Below are 26,674 nucleotides of genomic sequence, written 5' to 3'. Positions count from 1 at the left end.
GGAGGGGGGGAGGGGAGGGGGGGGGTCACCTGCGTGATCTATGTGGTCTGCAAGTGTTCACCACTCCCTCCCATCCCCCTGGCGGCAGCGTCAAATAACTTGATATCCCAGCTGCTCCAAGCACTAACCTGCTCCCGGCGCAGTTATCACAATTCTCCATTCAGAGAGATCAGTAGCAGCAGCAGCTTCTAATCCATGAACTGTTTCACTCCTTTGAGAAAGATTCTGCCAAAATAAAACATTTCTTTGAAATAAAAGAATTAAAGCAGGAAGGCATCGAGGTGAATTAGCACTTGCTGCTGAATCTCCAATCAATCAATTTCAGGGAAAAACTCAATCATTTTACTGGAAAACTGCTCAAAATTCTGTGAATTTTTTAAAAAAGTTTTGACTTCACAACATTTGCGAAAGATGTGATATTGGGGATAAAACTTTTTAAAAAGTACAAAGAAAAAACTTTGGGGATTTGAAAGTGGTATAAAAATCACTGACAACATTCCCCAGTACATCAGATTGCATTTTCCCACATTTCCATTGTCTGCAAAAAATCACAGAAGAGAATTGGATTCTCAACACCTCAGACCTGCTAGATTGCGTTCCAAAGTTTCTTCCTGCCACCCAATACATGATTTTTATTTCCTTTTTAAAAACTTATTTCTACGTGTTTCAGTGCTGTGCTGAGGCTCCATTCATGTGATTTTTCTCAATGTTGGGGAGCTCGGTACTGTAGAGACAGTCTAGGAATCCATGCGATATCTCCGTCACCATAGAACGATCAGGAATTGACTGCGCCATGCCATATATAGCACCCTGGAGAGGGAGGAGAGATAAAATCAGGACATGTCTTACACGTGACCCTGTCAAGCCAAATAATCCACTCAAGTGGATTTGGTTGATCGACTCCAACCTTGTGTCCATGACAAACAACAACCTGTGTCCATGGCAAACAACAACCTGTGTCCATGGCAAACAACAACCTGTGTCCATGGCAAACAACAACCTAGTGTCCATGGCAAACAACAACCTAGTGTCCATGGCAAACAACAACCTGTGTCCATGGCAAACAACAACCTAGTGTCCATGGCAAACAACAACCTAGTGTCCATGGCAAACAACAACTTGCATTTATATAGCACTTTTTATGAAGTAAAATGTCCCAGGATGCTTCACAGGAGCGATTATCAAACAAAATGTGACACCGAGCCACATTAGGACAGATGACCAGAGCTTGGTCAAAAAGGTAGGTCAAAAAGAAAGAAAGAGATGAAGAGAGGTTTAGGGTGGGAATTCCAGAGCTCAGACAACCGAAGCCATGGCCCACCACTGGAGAAGTGATGAAAACTGATGATGAGCAAGGGGTTAAAACTGGAGGGTCATAGGGCTGAAGAAAATTACAGAGATGGGGAGGGGTAAGGCCATGGAGGGATTTGGAAATGAGAATGGAAACTTTAAAACTGAAGTCTTGCCAGATCAGGAGCTGATGTGGGTCAGTGAGCACAGAAATGGGTGAACGAGACTGCTGCGCATTAGGATAGAGGCAGTTTGACAACTGCAGAAAATGCAGTGTTGCTTCCTTACAGCTAATTTATTCTGATGTCAGTCCCCTTGCAGTTGCTACCAGACACACCTGTAAATCAGGTACCAAAATACTGCATATATTTAAAGAATCGTAGGAGTTTGGGCACGAGTGAGGTTACGCACCTCATTACAATAACACCCGAGCCTCCTTGATCCCTTGCATCCAATCATCACCCTGCACCCGAATGAATCTCTGTCCCAACTTGCAAATGCACCTGTCCACCGATAACACTTGTTCTTAGTCCCCTCAACATTGCAACTGGATTTTTCATGGTCAGCAGAACGCAATTTCATTTTTCCGGTCTTTAAATTGCAATTTTGAGGTTTTTAATTTATTTACACTGAGACTCTTTTGCATTATCTCTATCTTTTAATGCACTTTTTGGAGAAAAAAAAGTGAAAGTAACTAAAATTTGCAGGTTATTTAAACCCAGGTGTGTCTAATAAGTATGAACGAGGGTGAAATAAGTTGAAACTTAAATTTTAAGATGTAGTGAAACGTCCCAAGATGCTTTACAGATGTTGAATAAAAACTATGGATGCTGAATCAAAAGCGGCAATATTGGAACAGGCAAATGGAAGTCTGGTCAAACCAGTGGGATATGAAGATTGGAAAGGATGAGGGTTTCAGGCTCCAGAGGTTGACAGCTGAAGGCAATGGATAGTGAAAGGTATTGATGTCCTAGATTCCTTCACAATGGAGAAATGAAATTCGTTTAAGCTCCAGAATTCCTGCCCTAAACCCTTCCTCCTTTAAGACATTCCTTAAAACCTATCTGTTGGACTACGCTTTACATCACCCAATCCCAGTATCTCCTTGTGTGTCACTGTTATGGTCTAACACGCCTGTGAACCACTTTGGAGAATTTTACTATGTTAAAAACAAACAGAACAAAACTTGAGTATTGCTGAAAAAGGAGACATGCTGTCAAAGCTTTTCACTCTTATACTCAGGACAGATGCAAGAATGCCCAATTTCAAAAGAAGCAGCAATTTATACTTGTTGCTCGCTTTGAAATTTGACATTCTTGCATCTGTCCTGATGAGAGCAAGATGAAAAGTTTCAAGCTTTTCCACCGCCACCACCATCATGGAGGGTCCACGGACTCAGACCATCAAACTGGCCCCGGGTTACTAAAGTTCTTGGAAGGACAGGATCCCAGGGACAGTGTACTCAGGTCCGTGTGGAATTTATGGATGACAGCAACCGATCCATCATTCGAAATGTGAAAGGACCGGTCCGTGAGGGAGATGTGCTCACACTTTTGGAATCTGAACGTAAAGCAAGAAGGTTATAATAACGAATAGTCAAAACTGATGCCAGCAGAAGCCGCTTTCGAAGTGATTGGTTATGGACGATTTCTGCTTTTTTGACAAAATGGGACAATAAACATTATAAATAAGCAAAAAAAGAAATGAAAAGTTTCAACAGCATGTCTCTTCCTTCAGCAATACTTATGTTAAAAGCGCTATATAAATGCAAGTCATTGTCCAAGACTTTTCTGCAAAAGACTGCACCCCCTCCCTCCTAAGTCGTAACTGTACACTTACCCTGCCAGTGGTTTTCTCATCAGGATTCTTCATTATTTCAGCCACACTTTGACGCAGATCCTCAACAAACTTGTCAGCCACTCCATTCCTGGTATGCAGAAGTGTCACACATATGTGAATGCTGAAAGGGAAGAGGTAATCTTGGTTAACAGCAGCAAGGACACACCTAATTGGTTTTTGTTCATCAATTTTCCATGTTGCAGTAACTCGGCTAAGAGTGGGGGGGGCGTGAGACATTGATTACGTCTCCCCTCCTGTTTCTATTTCTACTATCTAGCAAACAAGTAGTCACTAAGTAAAGATATTTTTATTTGTGTCAGTAAGGCAGAGTGCTTTCAAGTAACATCCTAACTGCAGGAAATGACTGCAACTGAAACTGTTGGGAGGAATGAACACAGCTCTCTCATAAAAAAAGAATTTGCATTCATAGAGCACCTTCTGGATCTCAGGAGGCCCTAATGCACATTACAGTCAATGAAATACTTTTTTGAAGTGTAGTCACTGTTGTAGCCAATTTGCACACAGCAAGTTCCCACCAACAGCAATGAGGCAGATGTTCAGTTAATCTGTTTAACAAAGGTAGGTTGAGAAATAAGGATTTTCCAGGACACCATGGGGAACACCTCTTCCTTGAACAGAGCCATGACATATTTTACATCCACTTGAGGGGGAACAGGTTTAATGTCTCATGCAAAAGACGGCATCTCCAACAGTGCAGTGCTCCCTCAGTACTGCACTGAAGTGTCAGTCTGGATTTTCTTTTATTCTTTCATGGGATGTGGGTGCTGCTGGCATGACCAGCATTTATTGCCCATCGCTAATTGCCCTTGAGAAGGCGTAGTGGGCCACCTTCTTGAACCGCTACAGTCCATCTGATGAAGGTACACCCAAGTTGCTGTTAGGAAGGGAGTTTCAGGATTTTGATCCAATGACAGTGAAGGAATGGAGATATAATTCCAAGTCAGGGTGGTGAGTGGCTTGGAGAGGAATTTGCAGCAGGTAGTGGTTTTCCCATGCATCTGCTGCCCTTGTCCTCCTAGGTGGTAGAATTTGGAAGTCACTGTCAAAGGAGCCTTGGTGAATTGCTGCAGTGCATCTCGTACATAGTATACACTGCTGCCACTGGGCATCGGTGGTGGAGGGAGTGCTTCAGTTGGTGGACGCATTGCCGATCAAGCAGGCTGCTTTGTCCTGGATGGTGTCGAGCTCCTTGAATGTTGTTGGAGCTGCACTCATCCAGGCAAGTGCAGGGAATTCCATCACACTCCTGACTTCTGCCTTGCAGATGATGGGGAGTCAGGAGGTGAGTTACTCATCTCAGGATTCGCCTCTGACCTGTCATTTAGCCACAGTATTTATATGGCTAGTCCAGTTCAGTTTCTGGTCAATGGTAACCCCCCCCCCAGGATATTGATAGTGGAGGATTCAGTAATGGTAAAGCCATTGAATGTCAAGGAGAGATGGTTAGATTCTCTCTTGTTGGAGATGGCCATTGCCTGGCACTTGTGCAACATGAATGTCACTTGCCACTTATCAGCCCAAGCCTGAATGTTGTCCAGGTCTAGCTGCATATGGACTTGCTGCATATCTGAGTCGTCGCAAATGGTAATGAACACTGTCCAGTCATCAGTGAACATCCCCACTTCTGACCTTATGATGGAGGAAAAGTCATTGATGAAGCAGCTGTAGATGGTTGGGCCGAGGACACTACCCTGAGAAACTCCTGCAGCACAGCAATGTCCTGGAACTGACATGATTGACCTCCAACAACCACAACAATCTTCCTTTGTGCTAGACTCATAGACGTTTACAGCACAGAAGGAGGCCATTTGGCCCATCATGTCTGCGCCAGTCAACAAAGATCTGGCTACACTGAGGTAGAATGTCATCTGTATTTCAACCAGTGAAGAGCTTTCTCCCCCCACCCCGATTCCAATTGACTTCAAATTTGTTAGGGCTCCTTGATGCCACACTCGGTCAAAGGCTGCATTGATATCAAGGGCAGTCACTCACACCACCTTATGGGCTGCAGTCTCTGAAAAGCAGTGGTTTTCAAATTTTTTTCCTCAAATGATCCCTACAAATCCCTAACGCCTTGCTTGGACACCCTGATCCTGTGTTTAGAAGATCAGCAAGTATGATTAAGGCTTAGAGGGAGACAGCAGGATTTCATCCTCTTTTGTACCTCACCATTGGCAACAAAAACTAAGAGAAGTCACAGCACAAATGGAGTATACAGAGAGTGACAGTGAGGATGGAGTGTACACATGGGTGAGTGACAATGAAGATGGAGTGTACAGGGGGAGAGTGACAGGATGGAGAATACACAGGGAGAGTGACAGTGAGGATGGTATTTCCATGGGTTGAGAAACAGTGTGAATGGAGTTTACACAGGGAGAGTTTACAGTGTGAATGAAGTTTACACAGGGAGAGTTTACACGGGGAGAGTTTAGTGTGAATGGAGTTTACACGGGGAGAGTTTACAGTGTGAATGGAGTTTACACGGGGAGAGTTTACAGTGTGAATGGAGTTTACACGGGGAGAGTTTACAGTGTGAATGGAGTTTACACGGGGAGAGTTTACAGTGTGAATGGAGTTTACACGGGGAGAGTTTACAGTGTGAATGGAGTTTACACGGGGAAAGTTTACAATGTGACTGGAGTTTACACGGGGAGAGTTTACAGTGTGAATGGAGTTTACACGGGGAAAGTTTACAATGTGACTGGAGTTTACATGGGGAGAGTTTACAGTGTGAATGGAGTTTACACGGGGAGAGTTTACAGTGTGAATGGAGTTTACACGGGGAGAGTTTACAGTGTGAATGGAGTTTACACGGGGAGAGTGACCCACCTGGAAGGGAATTGCAAGGTGTTGAGGTTCCATCCTTTGGATGTCATTGCGTTCGATAGACGGAAAATATCGAATGTTTCTGAGCCAACAGCCACCACAGACACCTCAGGTTTTCCAAAGATGAAAATTTCTTTTATTTTCCTCAACCTTTAAAATGCAAAACAATTACAAGAAATGGTTTAGCACATGGGGAAAAAAAAACCTGTGTCAACAACTTGCATTGATAGAAAACAACTTTAAACACCCTCAAATATCCTCAAGCATCTCTCAGCACAGTGTGCAGAATTAGATGGCGGAATGCTTGGCAGAGGGAGAATGCAGAAATATGTCGGTCAGAACAAAGATTTCGAATTGGATGTTTTAGGAAACTAGGAGAGAAGATTTCTCTTTGATTTCTACCTCTCCTCTCTTGAAAGCAAGGATTCCCCGCTCGGGTCGAACACCATCAGCACCTTTCAATACCTCACTCTGTTCTTTCAACTTGCCCAAATTCTATTTTGGATCCACTGTATTTGCGAGGGTTTATTTTTAGGCCATGAGTCAATTTGTTTTGTCAAGTCTCTCGTGTGTCAATGGCAGAACTCCGCCATGAGATGGAGCTGGAGGACAGAGATCATCACTGTTAGCAACTTTGTAAACTTCTAGAAACATTAGTTTAGCAGCAAGGGCCAGCCACAATTTTACGCAGAATCTTTTGACTGCGAAGACCTGACGTTATCCACCATATCCTTGCTCAAAGTGTTACGGAATACATTATTTTAATTTAGGTGTTAGGTCGTCTCCTTGCCTGAGTCAGGTCATGGGGTCAAAGGTTGCCCCAGTAACACGATCCCATAATCCGAACTGAAACTCCCAATGCAATACTGAGGGAGTGCAGCACTGAGGGAGCTGCCATCTTTTGGATGAGATGTTAAACGGAGGCCCCATCTGCCTTCTCAGGTGGAAGTATTAGATCCCACAGCACCACTATTTTGAAGAAGAGTGGCGAGTTCTCCCTGGTAATATTTATCCTTCAATAAACGTCATTCAAGGACAAAAGAGCCCATTGATCAGACCCACACCCCTTCCACAATCTTAAACATTCACTCCCTCCACCACCAGTGCAGTTGTTACAGTGTGTACCATCTACAAGATGCACTGTAACAACTCGATAGTGCTTTCCAAACCCGTGACCACTATCACCTAGAAGGACAAAAGCAGCAGACAGATGGGAAGATCCCAGCTGCAAATTCCCCTGCAAGTCACTCACCATCCTGACTTGGAGCTATATCATCATTCCTTCACTGTCACTGGGTCAAAATCCTGGAACCAGGATGGGCATTTGTTGCCCATGCCTAATTGCCTTCAAAATGGTGGTGGTAAGCCACTACCTTGAACCACTGCAGTCCATGCGATGTAGGTACACCCACAGTGCTGTTAGGAAGGGAGTTCCAGGATTTTGACCCAGCAACAGTGAAGGAGCGGTGATATATTTCCAACTGAGAATGTTGTGCGGTTTGGACGGAACTTCCAGGTAGTGATGTTCCCATGCACCTGGCTGCTTTTGTAAATGACTAAAGGCCCCACATTTTGTATCGCCAGGAAAAATTATTCCCTTCCTTTCCCCGGGTTCAAAATAAAATGCCAGATGATTTGAACTCTATTCCACTCTGTTGAAATTTTCAAAGCCAAAGCATCCAGGCACCAAAGGCCAGCTCCAGCAAAACGCAGAAACATCAGAACACAAGAATTAGGAGCAGGAATAGGCCATTCGGCCCCTCAAGCCTGCTCCATCTTTTCATAAGATCTTGGCTGATCTGATTGTGGCCCCAACTCTAGTTTCCTGCCTGTCTCCCCCCCCTGTAACCCTTGACTCCCTTATTAATCAAAAATCTATCTAACTCAGCCTTGAATAGATTAAATGACCCAGCCTCCACTGCTCTTGGGTGAAAAGAAATCCACAGACTAATGACCCTCAGAAAAAAAAATTCTCCTTATCTCAAGTCTTAAATGAGAGACCCTTTATGTTTAAACTGTGTTCCCCTAGTTCTAACTCCCCCACAAGAGGAAACATCCTCCCGGCATTCACCCTGTCAAGTCCCCTTATGTGTTTCAATAAGATCTCCTCTCATTTTTTTAAATTCTTCCAATGGATATAAGCCCAACCTGCTCAACCTTTCCTCACAAGATGATCCCTCCACCCCAGGTATTAGTCGAATGAACCTTCACTGAACCACTTCTAATACAATTATATCATTTCTTAAGTAAGGAGACCAAAACTGTACACAGTACTCCAGATGCAATCAGACCAAGGCTCTGTGCAGCTGCAGCAACACTTTCCTACTTTAATATTCCATTACCCTTGCAATAAGCGCCTTTAACCAACACAGCATTTTACCTAAACGACACTGTTCACAATGTGAAATCTTGGAAACATCCAAGTAACTGGCTGAATTAGCGAGTGCCGGGACACTTTGTTGCACCGAGCATTAGAAGTGAGACTTCATGAGTAAAATGAATACAGCAAAATTAAAAGGTCTCTGTACATCGTCAACTCTCAGTGGGAATGCCTCAAGTTTCATTCTTTGCTGCACTAGGTCACCGAAAGCTGTTACTAAATCTCAAAATATGGGTTGATGCCTGCACTCTGGAATTACTGATCTCGGAACAGTCAGATTGATCCATCTCACTTGAGATTTGTATTTAAACTGTGTGCGTTTTGTACAGTTCCTTTCGGGTTACTTAGCCCCAAGATTTCTATTTACAGGGACTGGAGAATGTGTGGAACAGGGAGACAGTGGAGAATAATCATGTCAACAAGCTCAAGAGGTTGCTGGCCATCTTTCTGTTTGAGAAGGGATTGAGGGATACAAAGGATTAACTACAGTGCAGTATTTATCTTTCAAATTTCAGACCGGTGAACGATGTCACTGTTCCTCCAATGAACATTATGTACATTGCTATGTTCATACATGTGTGTCACTTTTGACTCAGTGAGTAGAATTCTCACCTCTGAGTCAGAAGGTTGAGAGTTCAAGTCCCACCCCAGAGAACAAACCCAGGATGACACACTAGTGGAGTACTGAGGGTGTGCTGCACTGTTGAGGGTGCCATCTTGGTTCAAACATGGATAAAAGAGTTGAACTCCCGAGGTGAGGTGAGAGTGACTGCCCTTGACCTCAAGGCCGCATTTGACCGAGTGTGGCATCAAGGAGCCCTAGCAAACTGGCATCAATGGGAATCAGGGGGAAAACTCTCCACTGGTCGGAGTTATATCTAGCACAAAGGATGATGGTTGTGGTTGTTGGAGGTCAGTCATCTCCGCTCCAGGATATCACTGCAGGAGTTCCTCAGGGTAGTGTCCTAGACCGAAACATCTTCAGCTGCTTTATCAATGTCCTTCCTTCCACCATAAGGTCAGAAGTGGGGATGTTCGCTGATGATTGCACAATGTTCAGCACCATTTGTCATTCCTTAGATACTGAAGCAGTCCATGTCCAAATACAGCAAGACCTGGACAATATCCAGGCTTAGGCTGACAAGTGGCAAGTAACATTCGCACCACACAAGTGCCAGGCAATGACCATCTCCAACAAGAGAGAATTCTAACCATTGCCCCTTGATGTTCAATGGCATTACCATCAATGAATCCCCTGCTATCAACATCCTGGGGATTACCATTGACCAGAAACTGAACTGGACTAGCCATATAAATACTGTGCTACAAGAGCAGGTCAGAGGCTAGGAATCCTGCGACAAGTAACTCACCTCCTGACTTGCCAAAGTCTGTTCACCATCAAGGCACAAGTCAGGAGTGTGATGGAATGCTCTCCACTTGCCTGGATGAGTGCAGCTTCAAAAATACTCAAGAAGCTTGACACCATCTAGAACAAAGCTGCCCACTTGATTGGCACCACATCCACAAACATTCACTCCCTCCACCACCGACACACAGTAGCAGCAGTGTGTACCATCTACAAGATGCACTGCAGGAATTCACCAAAGCTCCTTAGACAACACCTTCTAAGCCCACAGCCACTACCATCTAGAAGGACAAAGGCAGCAGATGCATGGGAACACCACCACCCAGAAGTTGCCTTCCGAGTTTCCCACCATCCTGACTTGGAAATATATCGCCGTTCCTTACTGTCGCTGGGTCAAAAACCTGGTACTCCCTAACAGCACTGTGGGTGTACCTACACCACATGGACTGCAGCGGTTCAAGAAGGCAGCTCACCACCACCTTCTCAAGGGCAACTAGGGATGGGCAATGAATGCTGGCCCAGCCAGCAAAGCCCACAACCTGTCAATTAATTTTTTTTAAATCCCTCAGATGAGATGTTAAACTGCTCTCTCAGGTGGACATAAAAGATCCCAAGGAACTGTGCTGATGCAGAGCTGGGGAGATCTCCCTGGTTTCCTGGCCAATATTAATCCATCAACAACAATCTATGTGAAACCAATTATCTGGTCACATTGTTGCTGTTGGAGCTTGCCTTGCAAAATTAGTTGCTGCATTTTCCTACATTACACACTTTAATCGTCAGTAAAGCAATTTGGGATGTTCTGAGGTTGTGAAAGTTGCTAAAATGAATGTAAGCCTTGCTTTCTTTGGTCCATTTTAAGCGGAACTGTGATTTAAACTATTCAAACCAACACAAGTAAATACAATGGATGCATGGGGTTCCCTAGAGGATCCTGGCTAAAAAGCAGCCATCTGAAGGAAGAACAATCAACATCTGTTGTTGGGAAACTCAAAGCAACTGTAGAAAACTAGTTGAAGCAAAGCAACATCCTGCCTAATCCAATCAACACCACAACAGATCATGTCCACACCCATAATGGGGCTCGCTAGCACATCACCTATTTTTGTGGTGCTAAACCAAAATTTTTCCGCCCTCTCATTTATAGACATGAGTTTGCATCAAATCACTGCTGAATTTTTGGGAGTTAACACATTTGGACAACTGGGCGCACGTTCTTTGTTTTGACAGTCAAGGGTGAAATTATGGAAGCACTTTCTTCCGAAGTCCCATTAACCTAAGCCCTGTTTGCACTTTATTCCATTTGCAAACAATTCTCTAAATGCCTTTCTTTCAATCATCCTCCTACAGTGTTTTTCTTACTTAAGAAGATCATAGCTGTACATCATTCTTCGCCTTGCCTGTCAAAGTGCACAGGCTGATGCACTGCCCGTTATACAGAGTAACAACACAGGCCTAGTGCACTCGTGTTGAGAATATACCATCCCAAGTCCGGTAAAGTCCGGTGTTTACTTGGGATTGTTCAGGTTGTTTTGCAGCTCTGGGCAGTAACCATGATACATAATGAGTGCGTTGCTGTCTGTGGAGAAAAGCCCTGGTGAGAAGTGCAGACTGTGAGGGGTGCACAGTGAACTTTGAAGGCAAGAAGCAGCTCAGTTTTTTGTTAAGCCACTCTTTAACCACCTTGAGTTCCTGGATTTGGTAGAGTGAGAGGCTCACACAGTGGGTACCATGATTATTCTGTAACCGGAGTCAGGGAGTCATGGATTCAAGTCCTGTGCCAAAGACTTGAGCGCATAATCTAAGGTAGACTCTCACTCCCATGGCAGGACTGAGTGCTGGGTCTTAAATAAGCAGAGAGGCGCAGAGGGGTTTTAGGGACTCTACTCCAGAGCTCAGGGCCACTGCCAATGGTGGAAAGATATAAGTGGGGGATACACAAGAGGTCAGAATTGGCAAAACGCAGAGATTCTGGAGGGTTGAAGGGCCAGAGAAGATTACAGTCATAGGGAGGGACAAAATGTAACCAGCTAGGATTCCCTCTCCAGATTATTTCTCAGCTGTCAGCAAAGCATTTGCCAAGCACAGCATCAGGCACAGTTACGTAAGAACAGGACGGTGCCATTCAGCCAACTGGGTCTGTTCCATCCATCCTTCATTTAGATGATGGCTGATCTGTACCTCAACATTTCACCACATTAGCTCCACAATCCTTTGAAAATCGATCGATTGAACTTTGAAAGCTCCAGTTATCCTCCAACGCCCACAGTTTCTGGGGACAAATTATCCGATTTCTGTGTGGAAAAGTGTTTCCTGACATCGTCCATAAATGGTCAAGCTCTAATTTTAAGATTATGTCCCCTTGTTCTCAATTCCCAACCAGAAGAAATAATTACTGAGTTTACCCTCAACAAATCTAACATTTTGATCTGCTAAACTCAAGAAATAAAAGCCTAAGTTTAAGCAAACGGTGTCAGTAATTTAAACCCTCTAATTGAATGCTCTAAACCCTGGTATCATTTTGGTGAATTGGTACTGTGCCCTCTCCATGGCCAATACATCCCTCCTGAGGAGCAGTGCCCAGAACTGATAGACCAAAAAAAATACAGGGAGACAAAAGTTCAGAAGAATGCGTACGATGACACAGACAGAGAAACCTCACTGTAGGGGGCCAGTGAGTAAGTGTGGTCTGCCCAACAGGAGATGATGAGAATCAAACTTGCTTAATTAGCATTTTGCTCATGAGTTTGCCATTTAGTAACAAGCCTGAGTGATGAAATGTGGTTGCATAGTTTTATGCCTACTTTCCTCATTTGTCCATGCAAGTCTCACTGAAACCACAGTCCCAACCATGGCACAGGCAGGTCTGGACAAACATTCTTCCAATCTCAGAGCGTACCCGCCCATTAATCCATAAATAACCCATTTTAAACCTGAAGAGTTCACCAGCCTAAAATTACCCAAAGGAGTTCAACCGCCGAGAATTATCCAATTTGTCCAGTAATCTCTACTGGTGATTGCTAATCAGAGAGCTGTGAGGCAGCATGATGGGGAAGTATTTTCTCCACGACTGCACTGTTGGTGCAAGGAAAAATAAGATCATAAGAAATAGGAGCATGAGTAGGTCATTCAGCCCCTTGAGCCTGCTCCACGATTCAATAAGGTCATGGCTGACCTGATTGTGGCCTTAACGCCACTTTCATGCCTGTCCTCCATTATCCTCGACTCCGTTGTCAATCAAAAGTCTGTTTCACTCAGTCTTAAATATATTCAGTGACCCAGCCTCCACTGGATGGAGTATTCCAAAGTCTAATGAGCCTCTAAGGGAAGAAATTCCTCAGCCCCCTTACATTTAATTTAAATTTCATTCAAAAGTAAATTATTTCAGGCGTTTATAGCATGGTCCTGTCTGCCCTCCCAAGATCCCATGACAGTATTTTATCAAAGATTAAAGGAGTTATCTATCCCATGTCCTAGTCAATATTTATCTCTCAACCAACATCACTAAAACACATTATCTGATCATTATCACATTGCCCTATGTAGGATCTTGCTGTGTGCAAATTGGCTATGATGTTTCCTACATTTCAACAGAGGCTACGTATTGCAAATACTTCATTCAGCTGGAAAGCATTCCAAACCCTCGGGGCCAATTGCAAATTGCATTTTGGATAATTTGGGTTTTCGGATACCACATATAAACTCGTATTACAATAGCCTAAGCCTAGGCTAGCTATAGTCTAAAGTAAATAGAATGACTAGAAAAGTAAGATATATCACTGAATAATAAATACAGGGCACCTGTAATAAGTTTCTTTTTGACATGTTCATCACAAAAATCGCAAGGTAAACCGTGCAGACAAACAACTGGACTTCCCAAGCTAAAGGTCAATGAAGTTCAAAAAAAAGTGTGGTTTTTGGATGTGTTCCGTTTTCAGATTACAGATAAAGGATACCTGACCTGCATATATGCAATTCTTTCTTTCTGTTAATCTCTTGTTATAATTTAAATCTTGAAAGACTCTATGCAGAGTATACCTACTGTGCTTCAATATGTCGCGCAGTTTCAATGATCTTCTTGGTGGCCTTAACGTAACCATCCTCACCCATGTACACCATGGTTGCCCAGCAAGCGGCAATGATCCCTCCTGGTCTTGATCCAGCAATTGTGGGCGATGCATAGATCCCTCCCTGCCAGTCTGGGGCCACAAAGAACTGGTAGTGACGGTATTTCTTGATGCTGTACAGGACAACCGACGAACCCTTGGGAGCATAGCCATACTGGGAGGAGGAAAACAAGTGGTGGGGTGGGGGTGGGGGCAGGGGTGGGAATTAGTCGTTAAAAACATTACAGTAAGGAAGCAACTGGTAGAATGAGATTTATCGCTTGCTCAATTTAACATTTCAGCAAGTTCAGCTTAATTTAAAACTGGCCACTTAATACGGAACTTTTGTGTATAGATAAGCAAAGGAACATCAGAACATAGGAGGAGTAATCCATTCAGCCCCTTGAGCCTGCTCCGCCATTTAACTCGATCATGGCTGATTTTTACCTCAATGCCATCTTCCTGCACCATCCCCGTATCGCTTGATGTCACTGGTATATAGAAATTTATCAACCTCTGCTTTGAACTTACTCACTCGGTAAGCCTCAACCACCCTCTGGGATAGAGAATTGCAAAGATTCATCACCCAAAGATTGGCATTTAGTTAGTATCCTGCCACATCTCTCATATATGTGACATACAGTGAATTACTCTGAGAGCTATAATGTTTCATCCCCTGCAGTCGCAATAGTCTCAGTGTCCTCCAGTTAAACATTGGGAAGATCAAAGGTTTCATCTTCAAAACCCCACCTCTCCCTATCCTGTCACAAACTCCCTTCCCTCATAACCAATTTCACTGGCTTCCCTTGCTTTTGTTTTAGGCCAAAGCAGACTGTTCATAATCTATTCAACCCCAAGCTGCTGCATCCAAGTCGATATCCATTTCATCACAAAGGCTGTCTCCTGTGACCACTGGCCAATTTCCTATTAAACCCCTTCGTAAACCTCAGCTCACCCAAAATCTCCACTGCCTATATGCCATCCCACACCAGCCTCACTCACACACCTTGGGCCAGCTGCAATTCAGCGTTTCACCTTCATTGCCTACCTTACCTTGTGTGTGTCGGCAGAGATGCTTGTTACTCCCTTAACACGAAAGTCAAAGGGTAGCAGCGAGTAACCAGCTTTCTCCATGAAGACAATGAGAAATCCCCCCAGACAAGCATCTACGTGCAAGGGGATATCATACTCCAGGGCCAGCTGAGGAGGAGGAGGAGAAATGATTTTTGTTAACTCTTAAGTGATTAGGTGAATTCCAAAACACATTTTAAAACAAGATAATCACCACATTACATGAATGCAGAGGCAGGATTACACAGCAAAGGAGGAAGAGGCCATTTGGCCCATTGTGCCTGTGTTGGTTCTTTGAAAAAGCTTTCCAGTTCTAGTTCCATTCCCAATAGACCCGCAATTTCACCTGTTGAGGTACATCTCCAGTTACCTTTTGAAAGTAACTATTGAATCTGCTTCTACCCCTATTTCAGGCAGCACATTCCAGATCGGAACAATTCACCGAGCAAAAAAAGTTCTCAACCCTACTAGTTTGTTTGCTAATTATCTTAAATCTGTGTCCTCTGCTTACCAACACTGGTGCTTGTAGAAAGTTTCTTTTTATTAATTATATCAAAACCATTTATGATTTTGAACACCTCTATCAAATCTACCCTTAACTTTCTCTGCTCTAAGGAGAACAGTCCCAGCTTTTCCAGTGTCTCCACATAACTGAAGTCCCTGGTACCATTCTAGTAAATCTCTATACCCTCTGGTTTCTGTGTGTGACAGCTAGAAAAATGCTTCCCACCGGAAATGAGCAATTTTGGGCTATGGATGTGACTTAGGACTAACGACCCTTCCCCCACACAACCCCTTCCCACCCCCTATCTCCCCTTCTGCCCCAAGCTCTCACACAACCCCTTCACCCTAATGCACATAGAGGCTCCCACACCATGAATGGTCATTTGACCCAGTTACCAATGTCCAGGGTGCAGATCTTGTGCAATAACAAGGTGAAAGTGCCAAGAAGGTGCCCAGGAGGATTTTATATATATATATATATATATATATATAGATAGATATATAATCCCCACACACTGTGGAAATTAATAACTCCTCAAATCCAATTCCTCCTCATAATCATTCTTTGGGGAAGAAGATTACATAAAAACAAAAGCTTCAACAATCTATAATAAATCATTGAAAGGCTTCTGGACGGACATATCTTTTAAGCAATTACAAAATTGGAGCACCCTACCTCAAGTATTTTTCCTTCAACTACTATTTTTATTTAAACTGTACAAAAGACATGGAAAAACAAAGCATCGAGAGAGTTTCCCATCTTCTACCTCCACCAAAAGGTTCTTAACTTTGTCAAATAAATCCTGTAGTTCCCAATGTAGTCACTCCACAGCAACCAAGTTAATAAATGGACCAGGAAAGTACCTTGGCAACCTTCTCGACTGGGTCCATAATACCATGGGGAAACTGTGGCACAGAACAAACCAGCATCACTGTGTTCCTGGAGATGGCTTTTTTCATGGCCTGGAGACAGAGGCAAAGTCAAGTTAGCTTCAGGAAGCTCAAAGATTCATTTGTCCAACCACTTCCGAAAGCAAACTGGAACGCCTGCATTAGCAATCACAGGCTCCACTCGTTGAACCAACAACAACAACTTGCATTTACATAGCAGCTTTGACGTGATGAAAAACATCCCAAGACTCTTGACAGGCTCGATTATCAAATAAAATGTAACACCAAGCCACATTAAGGAGATATTAGGGCAGATGACCAAAAATGCTTGGTCAAAGAGGAAGGTTTTAGGAAGTTTCTTAAAAAGGAAGAGAGGTTTTGGGAAGGAATTCCAGGAATCTTAACATCAGATTCAAACCCAAGTTCAGATGGGCATGGATTTAGGAGGTGAAACACGTTCAAGAACCTTGCAGAGGGAAGGGGTGTTTGACGATGGATTTGAAGTTTGCAAGAATGGAAGGGTGATTTATTTTGAGGAGGGGGGGTCAATAATGATGGTTTTGAAAGGGGCAGGGTCATTTCATGAGGAAAGGAACCCATTTACAACATTAACTAGCATGGGAATCAGGAAGGGAATCTGGGGGTCAGTAGTTTAGGAGGAATGGGGGGGTGATCAAGGAGGCAGAAGGTGTGTGTGCGCTTCACAAAAAATTGAAATTCAGAGAGGGCATAAAGAGAGAAACTAGAGAAAGGTGTGAGTAAGGCAGGGGGTTCCTGGGGGTGATGGGGGGGACCACAGTCTAGCTTAGTACACAAGGGAGAATAGGGCCAACAGATGGTCTCACTTGAAATGAATAAAAACTCCCTGAGCTTCTTGCACTTGTTAATGGAGATGCTGGGAACGAGAAGCTTTTAAGGAAATGTTTAGCATTGGGAGTTATCGTTGCTCTTTTGGATGAAGACCTGGGTTATTCTGGCAGAGAGCAATGAAGACCGAGGGCACTTGTTATGGTTCAGCCAGACATGAAGAGCAATAGCAGAACCAGACTGACAAAAAACTGACCACACAGAACTCCTGCTCACCGCAGCCTTGGTTTATAAACATGGTGCGTCCCATTTGTGAATGGCACATTAATAGATTAAATTACAATTCAGTGTGCAAACACAGACAAATGTTTAATCAGCCGGGCTATTTGCATTCAAGTGAAGCTCTTAGCCAGACTGCACTATAGGGTGTGGTATGCTTGTCCTTGTTTATATTTGAGAAAATACTTTGTTTTTAATTCTTTCATGGGATGTGAGCATCACTGGCAAGATCAGCATTTATTGCACATCCCTAATCCCTTGAAAAGGTGATGGTGAGCTACCATTTATTTTTGTAAACAATATTAATGATTGCATGACTAGTATGCACCTAAATTGGCAGGTTAACCACAGTATTAGAATGCATTGGATTAAAAGGTGGACATCTGGGATCTAACATTGCGTAGGCAAATATTTAAGAAAATGTCATTTCAAGTTCTATCCCATTAACGTTAACTACAGGCTGAATAATACCACTGTTTGGGGGTGGGGTGGAGGGAAGACAACTCGCCACCTCTCCCTGCCCATCGCCCCACCCCGAAAGTAAAGTTACTGTGGAGTCGACTCGCTCCATGCCAATGTGCCCCAGCCATAAAGCGCTGCAAGGCGGCTAAAGGAGGGCCCAGAGGGACTTCAGCCTCTCACTGCGGAGGAGGAAATCCCACGCTCTGGAGCTGCTGGCCAATCCAACTGGCTGTGGGCGGGTAGGAAGGAAGGGGTGGGTGTTTGATTGGCCACCCCACGATCGGCCAAGGGCAGCCCCAAAAGAGCAAACCTTCCCCCCACCCCCCACCCATTTCTTTCCTGCTCTTTGAAGAACTTATTTATTTAAAAATCAGGCCGCCCGCTATTTGAATAGACCATAAGACATAGGAGAAGAAATTAGGCCATTTGGCCCATCGAGTCTGCTCCGCCATTCAATCATGGCTGATAAGTTTCTCAACCCCATTCTCCCGCCTTCTCCGGATTGCCAATATCAGTGCCCGTCCCCAAACCCCATATTATGAGGGTGGGCATGAAGGTAGCGGGCTGTGTGTCCGCCCCCGCCCCAAGTAAAACACACTTGGCAGGGGCACGTAAAATACAGCCCCATGTGCCTGTGATGTTCCATGTGTGTATTTTTAAAGTATATTTTTAGGCTTTAATCAGACAGTTAGAAGAGGACAGATGTAAACAATGCATATTGAAAAATCGAGGTAATTTATCCTTCGCTGGGTGACCTGTCGGGGACAGGACATGCAAATATTTAAATGAAGCGTTTATAATCGTAGCGCAGTTTGGGGAGATATTTTCAAAAGAGAAAATGAGGAGTTTTATTTTCCAAATAATAGAAGCTGTTACCTAGCCACATATGACAGGCAGGTTGGGCCGAATGACCTCTGTTTGTGCTGTATCATTCAATGGTTCTATGATATAGCAGCTAACAGATTTTTCCAGGTTTTTTCTGTGATTAAACGCCCGTAAAAAGCAACTGACGCCTCCCCTGGGCTTCCCGTCCTCATTTCTGAGAGGTCAGGCTGCTTACAGTTAGCAAACAGCTGATATTACACCCATCACTACAGATTACACCTTTTCTCCATCACTATGAGGAATGGCCAAGGTATACTCCTACCCCTCTCCGCCCCCCAACTCAGACTCTGACAAACCACTCCACGGTGCCCAGGCAACTCAGCTTTATTCACACTTGTATTTCTGACTCTCTGGTTTTTCCAGTTTGAGTTTTAGCAGCGGCTGTTTTCTCTCCCCTCTATTCCCCTGAGTTGTCGACTCCTCACTGGGATACAACCCCACGTGTCCTGGCCACCCTAAGACACCAGGCTCGAATGGCAATCATTGCTACTTGAGTCTCCACAGAGCAAAGTATTTGGCTATTTGACTGCAAAATGCAGCGTTCAATCCTTTTCCTTACTCAATGTATACCCACTTCCGTCAGGGTTTACTGGTTGCCTATGGGAAGTGCAAATCCTGAACAGCATCACGTTCCCCAACACAGCACCCCCTGAACCCACATGTAGCAGCCACAAGGTTTAAACTGTCTCACCAATACCACTGAGCTGCAACGATGAAAAATTGGCATTCATGAAAGACATGGAGCCTCAAGGCACAGAGGGCAGCAGAGCAGTTTCAGTGTTGGCAAGATCCACAGGGAGCCATAAGTGAAGCCAGGAAGTATCTACCTTGGTTGTCCTAGAGTTTTAAAAAAGCATGCCCATGAAAGGAGGAGAAAGAGAGTGAATATTTACACTTGACCTTACTGTACAGGCTGGGTGACGGGCAGGGAAGGGGAAGCCAAGAACTCCTGCTGATGGACATTACATTCAATACAGATTTTCCACGTTATTCTACCCAGACTCATCATTTGCATAAGCAAAACAGTCATGAATCCAAAGTTAATGGCTGCTGAAAGGATCAAGTTCAGTGCTGAACTCCAACAACATCTCAGTAAAAAGCAGCATTTATAAGTGCAATTTCAGGAGCAGGAATCTTATCGGGCACCTACCTTCACGTCCACTTGCATTGTTCTTTTGTCCAATGGTACGTGTACTACTTTCATCCCAAAGTATTGAGCAGCCTTGTCGAAAGCAGCATGGGCACTTATGGGAGCGACGCTGGAAAAGAGACACACGGGATTTAACACTGGTATTGACTGTTTTGGACAACAAGCTGAGCCGTGCAGTCCATACAATAGGACAACTAGCCAGTGCAGTCGTTTCGTCTCTGCAATTCCTACAGGCCAGGAGGTACATTGCTCATCTGCAACTGTACCAACCCAACTAATGCACCTTCACTACAAATATGTCAGTCAAGCACAGGACTCAACGACCTCAATCACACTGGATCTAACCACCTGACATTTTATATAAATGCCCTCTGCACATCACCTCCAACAAGGTAACCAAAGGACATAAAAAACAATATTTTACTGTACAAACAGAAACATTTTTATTGATTAATCTTAATATAAGATTCTGAGCAGGTTTGACAGAGTAGATGCTGAGAGGATGTTACCTCTTGTGGGGGAATCTAGAACTAGGGGTCACAATTTAAAAATAAGGGTTCTCCTATTTAAGATGGAGACGAGGAGGAATTCCTTCTCTCAGAGTTGTTACGGTGGGGGGTATCTGGAACTCACTGCCTGAAAGGGTGGTAGAGGCGGGAACCACCTTACAGCATTTAAGTAGTATTTAGATGAACACTTGAAACCCCATAGCATAGAATGCTATGGGCCAAGTGCTGGAAAATGGGATTAGAGTAGATGGGGGCTTGATGACAGGCGCAGACATGATGGGCCAAAGGGCCTCTTTCTGTGCTGTAAAACTCTATGACTCTATGTTAGTGTTTGGAATTCTCTACCCCAGACAGCAGTGGAGGCTGAGTCATTGAATATATTCAAAGCTAAGTTAGACAGATTTTTTGAACTACAAGGGAGTTAAGGGTTGTGGTGGGCAGGCAGGCAAGAAAGTGGAGTTTCAGCTACGATGAGATCAGCCACGATCTTATTAAATGGTGCAGCAGGCTCAAGGGGCTGAATGGCCTACTCCTGCTCCTATATTTTTTAATGATCTTATTTAATAGTTACAAGTACCTTCCCTGTGGCCGAGTTCAAGATCAATTGCATAATACGGTTTTTTCTTAAATGGAAGAGGGTGATGGCGTGGGGAAAACTTCAGAAACCTGGGGCCACTTAGTGACCACAGGTTGTAACTACGTTGTTACAGTCGACATAAAAATAATGAGTGGCAAATGTTGCCATCGCAATTTATAATGGGAAACGTGGTCAAGAATCAAGAAATGCTTCTTTTGTAGGCAAACATGGCAGCTGATTTGCGCACAGCAAGATCCCACAAAATAAATGCTGGCCGAGACACTGCTGTTCTCTGACATGGAGTCTTCTGCATCCACCTCAATAGACGGATGGGACCTTAGTCTCATCTGGAAGACAGCAAAGCAAACAGCTCAGCGCTCCCTCTGAAGTTTAGGCCCAAAGTTACGATGAGATCAGCCATGATCTTATTAAATGGTGGAGCAGGCTCAAGGGCCGAATGGCCTACTCCTGCTCCTATATTTTTTAATGATCTTATTTAATAGTTACAAGTACCTTCCCTGTGGCCTAGTTCTCTGCCGTGCTTAACTGGCTACCAGGTTTCCCGCGTTAGAACAGCATTTCAAAGTTATTCACCCCTTTTTTTCAAAATTCATTTTTAATTTTTATCCACTTATTTTTCATTTATTCATTGTTTTATCCCCCCCCCTTTTTTAATCCCATTTTCGATCCTTTTTCCCCACCACCGCCCCCTCCCCCTCCCCCCATCCCACCCCCACAAGAGCCATCTGTGACTTGTTCATGTTGTTCTTTTCAGAGCGCTTACCCATGTTCTGAGTAGATCACATTCTGCTTCCTTTCCTTTGCCGCTATCAGCACCTTTTTTAGCCCTTACCACCACCATTAACACTCCCTTTGTCCTTTTGTCCATGACATCTCTGGCAATCTCTCCTTTGCCTCCACCTATCACTGGCCTTCTATCCAGCTTCACCCGCTCCACCCCACTTAAACAGTATAAATTTCATCACATCACATTTCCACTTCTCTGTAGCTCTGAAGCAGGATCATACAGACTCGAAACATCAGCTCTTGTTTCTCTCTCCACAGATGCTGTCAGACCTGCTGAGTTTTTCCAGCATTTTCAGTTTTTGTTTCAAAGTAATTAGTTGGATGAGAAGCACTTTAGTGAATTTCTGAGACGTGATCAAGGCGATGTATCCATGCGAGTTTGTTTAAAACTCTCCCTTCCCACATTTCCAAATTTTCGCGGATGATGAAAAGAAGTTTTCTTTCAAGCTCTGATGTAAACAAGGCCTTAAAAGCAACCCACTTACCCTCCCTTAGTTACCAACATTGTAACAACGTGTGTCAGGAAAAGTGCTGCAGGAAGTCACAGTATTACAGTCATGTCCAGCAAGGCCTTATGAGGGAGAAGGAACTTTAATCTTCTCACCAAAAGCCAAATCTCAATTTTAAAAAAGGCAGTGACTTTTAAAACATAAACACACTTCAAAAAGTTTTGTTCACTTTACATTTTTACAGGGATACTGGTCGATGAAAGAACCTCTTAACAATAGAGAGACCAGCAGCCTAACGGAAAGGTTTGATAAACACTTTCACATTAAGATAGTGCTTCCTTTAATAGTCGCAACTTGTCTCCTCAGGCTAGATCAGTAGGCAACATGAAACACGGAGTATCTCCCTCGGTCAGCTGCGGGCTAGGCTGTTAACACCCCAAGAACAGCCAGCACAGCGACCCACACACACCGAGGCCTGCAAATGTCCCTCGGACGATGGATACAGTTTCATGAGAGTTATGTGTTCAAACCCAGCCCCACCTGATTATAAACCCAATTTGTCCCCGCCCCACAAGGTCATTGTCCCTGCCTTCATTCATGGTTGATGAGTGTGATGCAGATGACACACACACTTAAATCTTTTGGAAATATTTATCTTTAAGCAAAGTAGGTCTCATGAGAAATTATTATCCTAAATGCGACACATGGCAAGGCTGTGCATGTTGCACACGTTTTCACAGTTTTCACCATTCTATAACTGACACATCCAACATATTGTGACAACACATTCTGGATTATTATACAGACACCAGCTTTCAGCAACACATTACACACATCAGTGAGTAACTGAAATTACCCTTCCTCTGCTCAATAAACCCACTCCATATGGTTAGCATAACTAGCTTTTCCAGGCCATACAGATCATGTTAATAAGCCTCACACAGAAACCTTTTGTATTGTCACTCAATCTACGGTAAGCACTAAAGTGATCATTTATTTAGATCCCACAGGTGTCGACTAAATTGGAGCCATTTACAGAGACTCAAAAGGTGATGGATGCTTATTGAAAGGAGATTCTCTGAACCTGAGTTATACCGAGGCTCTCCAGGGACTATCAACTTGTAATTTTTTTAAAAACAGGTAACTTATCCACTCAGCACCTCCATGGTACTTCATAGAATCAAATAAAGCAGGAGGAGACCATTCAGCCCATCATGTGCTAACTCTTCGAAAGAGCTATCCAATTATCCAACCCCCTGTTCTTTCCCCATAGCCCTGCAAATATTTCCTTTTGAAGTATTTATCCAATTTCCTTTTGAAAGTTAATACTGCATGTGTCCACCAGCCTTTCATTCCAGTGCATTCCAGATCGCAACTTTCTTTCTTATACAATAAGACACTATTTATTTAGTGTCTCATCCCCAAGCTTTTTGCCTTTTCTTTATTTCATTTTGTTATTCCAATTTACTCCTTATTTTGCACCAGTGCCATGCTCATGCTCATCAGATTGCTGATACTTCGGTCTTTAATGACAGGGATATACCAGTTTTTGCTTGCGCAAAGTAAGAAGTAACTCTGATGTCTGTTTTCCAACTTACAACAACAACAACTTGCATTTATAAAGCACCTTCAGCAGAGTCAAACGCCCAAAGGCGCTTCACAGGACCGTTATCAAACACAATCTGACACAGAGCCACAAAAGGTGATATTAGGCCAGGTGACCAAAAAAACTTGGTCAAAGAGGTGAGTTCTAAGGAGCATCTTAAAGGAGGAGTGAGAGAGGTAGAGGGTCAGGAGGGAATTCCAGAATTTAGGGCCCAGGCAGCTGAAGGCACAGCCACCGATGATGCAGCGAAGGAAATCACGATGAACTTAGTGGCATCACAGCTTGGAGAGCGCAACTGGATTGAAAAATTAGTCATTAAACGTCCAATGAATCAAACGTACTTATCAATCCAAAGAGGCATCGAAATAGTTCACAATTTAAAATCGAAGTAACAGTTCACAGTATCGAATATTCAAAAATCCATTAGTAATAAAAGGGAAATAACCCCACATCCTCTTCATGGAAGACACTTGTAACTTACATTTCGGGATATTTCACTCCTCGTTCAGCCCCAAGGTCTCTGTAAGCTTTGCAAGCCATGAGGATGCTTTCAGTCCCACCAGACGTCACCTGCAAAAGCAAGGCCAGTTCAGGATTTACGACCTTTACATTCTCCTATCCTTGGACATCTCTCATCACCAAGGAACCTTTCAGTACGCTACATAAGTCAGCACTTACAACGTAAGCGCTTTGGCAGACTGAGCAACGTTTATACTTGATGAATAACAAGATCTTGGAATTACACAGCACAAAAGGAGGCCATTCAGCCCAGCATTCTTGTTCTGGCTCTTCCAAAGAGCTATTCAAATAATCCCACTCTGCTGATCTTAAAAATGCATTCACAATTACTGATTTTCAAGTGCCAGCCATGGCTCAGTAGGTAGCACAGCACTCAGTCTAGATGTTGTGGGTTCAAGTCCCACTCCAGAATCTTGGGCCCATAATCTAAGCTGACACTTTGAAGTGCAATACAGAGTAGAGTGAATGCTGCACTATCCAATGATGTTTGGGATGATACATTAAACTGAGGTTCCACCTGTCCTCTTAGATGGACTTAAAAAATCCCAGGCTATATATTTTTTAAAAAGAGATGCAGTAGTTTACTGGTGTGAAACTTTAAACATTTTAACATTCGATGAAACAATTTATTGCCCTTCCCTGTCCAGTTTATGGAGTCACTCTTGTTCAAACTTCCTCCAGTTCCTACCAATTCACTTTTCCTCTCTGTTTCTTCAGGGACTTTCCTGCTCTGTCCTCCCCTCCACTCCTCTTCCCAAATTAGTCTTTCCTGATTTATCCTTCACCACCTCCCCACGGCTCTGATCCGCTTCTATGTAGGAACCTAAATGTTGCAGTGAGCTCTGGGCAGGAGTTCCGATTCATAAAGTCACTGTCCCTAGTCCATTACAGCTGAGTCTGAAGAGCAGCGGGCGTGAGACTCCAGTGATGGATGAGTCAAGGAGGAGAGGACGACATTTTTCAGAGGAGATTGTGAAGGACAGAAAGCAATTTTTTTTTTTTTGCAAATGACAGTCACCACCATTGGTGTGAGCGTGATTTGCCTGCTAAATAAAGTGGACAGTGAAACCAAATAGTGAAGTAAAACTTTTTTAAGATACAGGAACTCTCAGTAAGCATCAGTCTCTCCTATTTGTCAGCAGCTGAATCCAGGATCTCCTTGTGCTTAAACAAGGTGCAAAGAGCTGATTGAAAATGTTTGAAGACCCAACTTTGAGTCTTGTCGGGGAATTGTGTACTTGAAAAGGGAAAAGGACCTGCAGGGCTATGGGGAAAGAGCAACGTGGTGTGGGAATAATTGGGTCGCTCTTTCAAAGAATGGAGCAGGCACGATGGGTTGAATGGCAGCCTTCTATGCTATAGGATTTGATGTGGAAAATTCCTTCAAAAATTCACTGGACTGCTGTACACGTACAAAACTCTTCTTTTTATTCATTCGTGGAATGTGGGCATTGCTAGCAAGGGAACTTGATATCTCAAAGCCAGGATTTGCAGTTCCTGTTTCTCTGCATTATTTGTTGATTTGTTATTGAATAAAATGCTACAGCACAGACACAGTCCCCATAACAGATAATAACCTTTCAGCTTCGTCAGTCACCTGCCTTCCCACTTAGCCGGACGGAGGCATTAAAAGCAGCAATGAACAGTTCAAAGCATCGATTTCAAAACAAGACGGGAGTTAAATTGCCATCAAGGCAGCCGCAGGGAACCACTAATTTGAAATTGTAACAGATGCACAATGGCCAAATCTAGATTCACTGCATCACAGCCCAGCACTTAGTCACTATGGTGACTTAAACACAAGCTCCTCCCATTTGAACAGCGATGATGGTCAACTCCAAGGTAAAGGGCAAGGCAATGTGTGCAATAATTATGTGCCCACTCTAGGGGAAAGTGTAGATGAGCCTGAACTCAGGCTGCAGCCCAAAGTATATGTGTGACAATTCACCTACTGAAAGACTGGTCTGTACAGTCATCCTGGTGTAAGGAGGAATGTCACAAGCAGCTTCACAGTCGCCCTTTGAACTATGACGCTACTGACAGTCAACACAGCAAATAAGAGAACATGACTGTTTAAACCATTCGAATTATGTCCATAACACACCCACAAGACCATAAGACATAGGAGCAGAAGTGGGCCTTTCAGCCCATCAAGTCTGCTCTGCCATTAAATGAGATCTGATAATCCTCAATTCCTTTCCTGCCTTTTCCCCATAACCTTTGATCCCTTAGGGATCTGTCTATCTCAGCCTTGAATATATTTAACGACCCAGCCTCTACAGCCCTCGCAGTAAAGAATTCACAGATTCACTGCCCTCAGAGAAGACATT

At 43.7% G+C, this 26,674-nt stretch overlaps 1 protein-coding gene and 1 pseudogene across 2 annotated transcripts in view; one reads left to right on the top strand and one right to left on the bottom strand.

Moving 5' to 3' along the window:
- Positions 1–529: 529 nt before the first annotated feature.
- sgpl1 (sphingosine-1-phosphate lyase 1) overlaps positions 530–26,674 on the bottom strand; it is a 70,840-nt gene continuing 44,695 nt past the window's right edge. For both annotated transcript variants that reach the window (XM_078530933.1, XM_078530932.1), the window contains exons 7-14: positions 24,307–24,395; positions 19,878–19,986; positions 16,268–16,366; positions 14,882–15,028; positions 13,765–14,003; positions 5,980–6,126; positions 3,130–3,250; positions 530–810 (exon numbers count right to left, since the gene is read on the bottom strand). In XM_078530933.1, the coding sequence (XP_078387059.1) occupies positions 667–810; positions 3,130–3,250; positions 5,980–6,126; positions 13,765–14,003; positions 14,882–15,028; positions 16,268–16,366; positions 19,878–19,986; positions 24,307–24,395 (1,095 nt within the window). In that variant the 3' untranslated portion in view covers positions 530–666. The remainder of the gene's footprint in view (positions 811–3,129; positions 3,251–5,979; positions 6,127–13,764; positions 14,004–14,881; positions 15,029–16,267; positions 16,367–19,877; positions 19,987–24,306; positions 24,396–26,674) is intronic.
- Positions 2,654–2,932, top strand: LOC144668718 (small ribosomal subunit protein eS28 pseudogene; annotated as a pseudogene).

This window comes from Cetorhinus maximus, chromosome 27 (assembly GCF_964194155.1).
Source record: "Cetorhinus maximus chromosome 27, sCetMax3.hap1.1, whole genome shotgun sequence".
Classification (NCBI taxonomy): Eukaryota; Metazoa; Chordata; class Chondrichthyes; order Lamniformes; family Cetorhinidae; genus Cetorhinus; species Cetorhinus maximus.
Note: the sequence above shows the minus strand (reverse complement) of the source record. Positions and strands in the feature narration are given on the sequence as shown.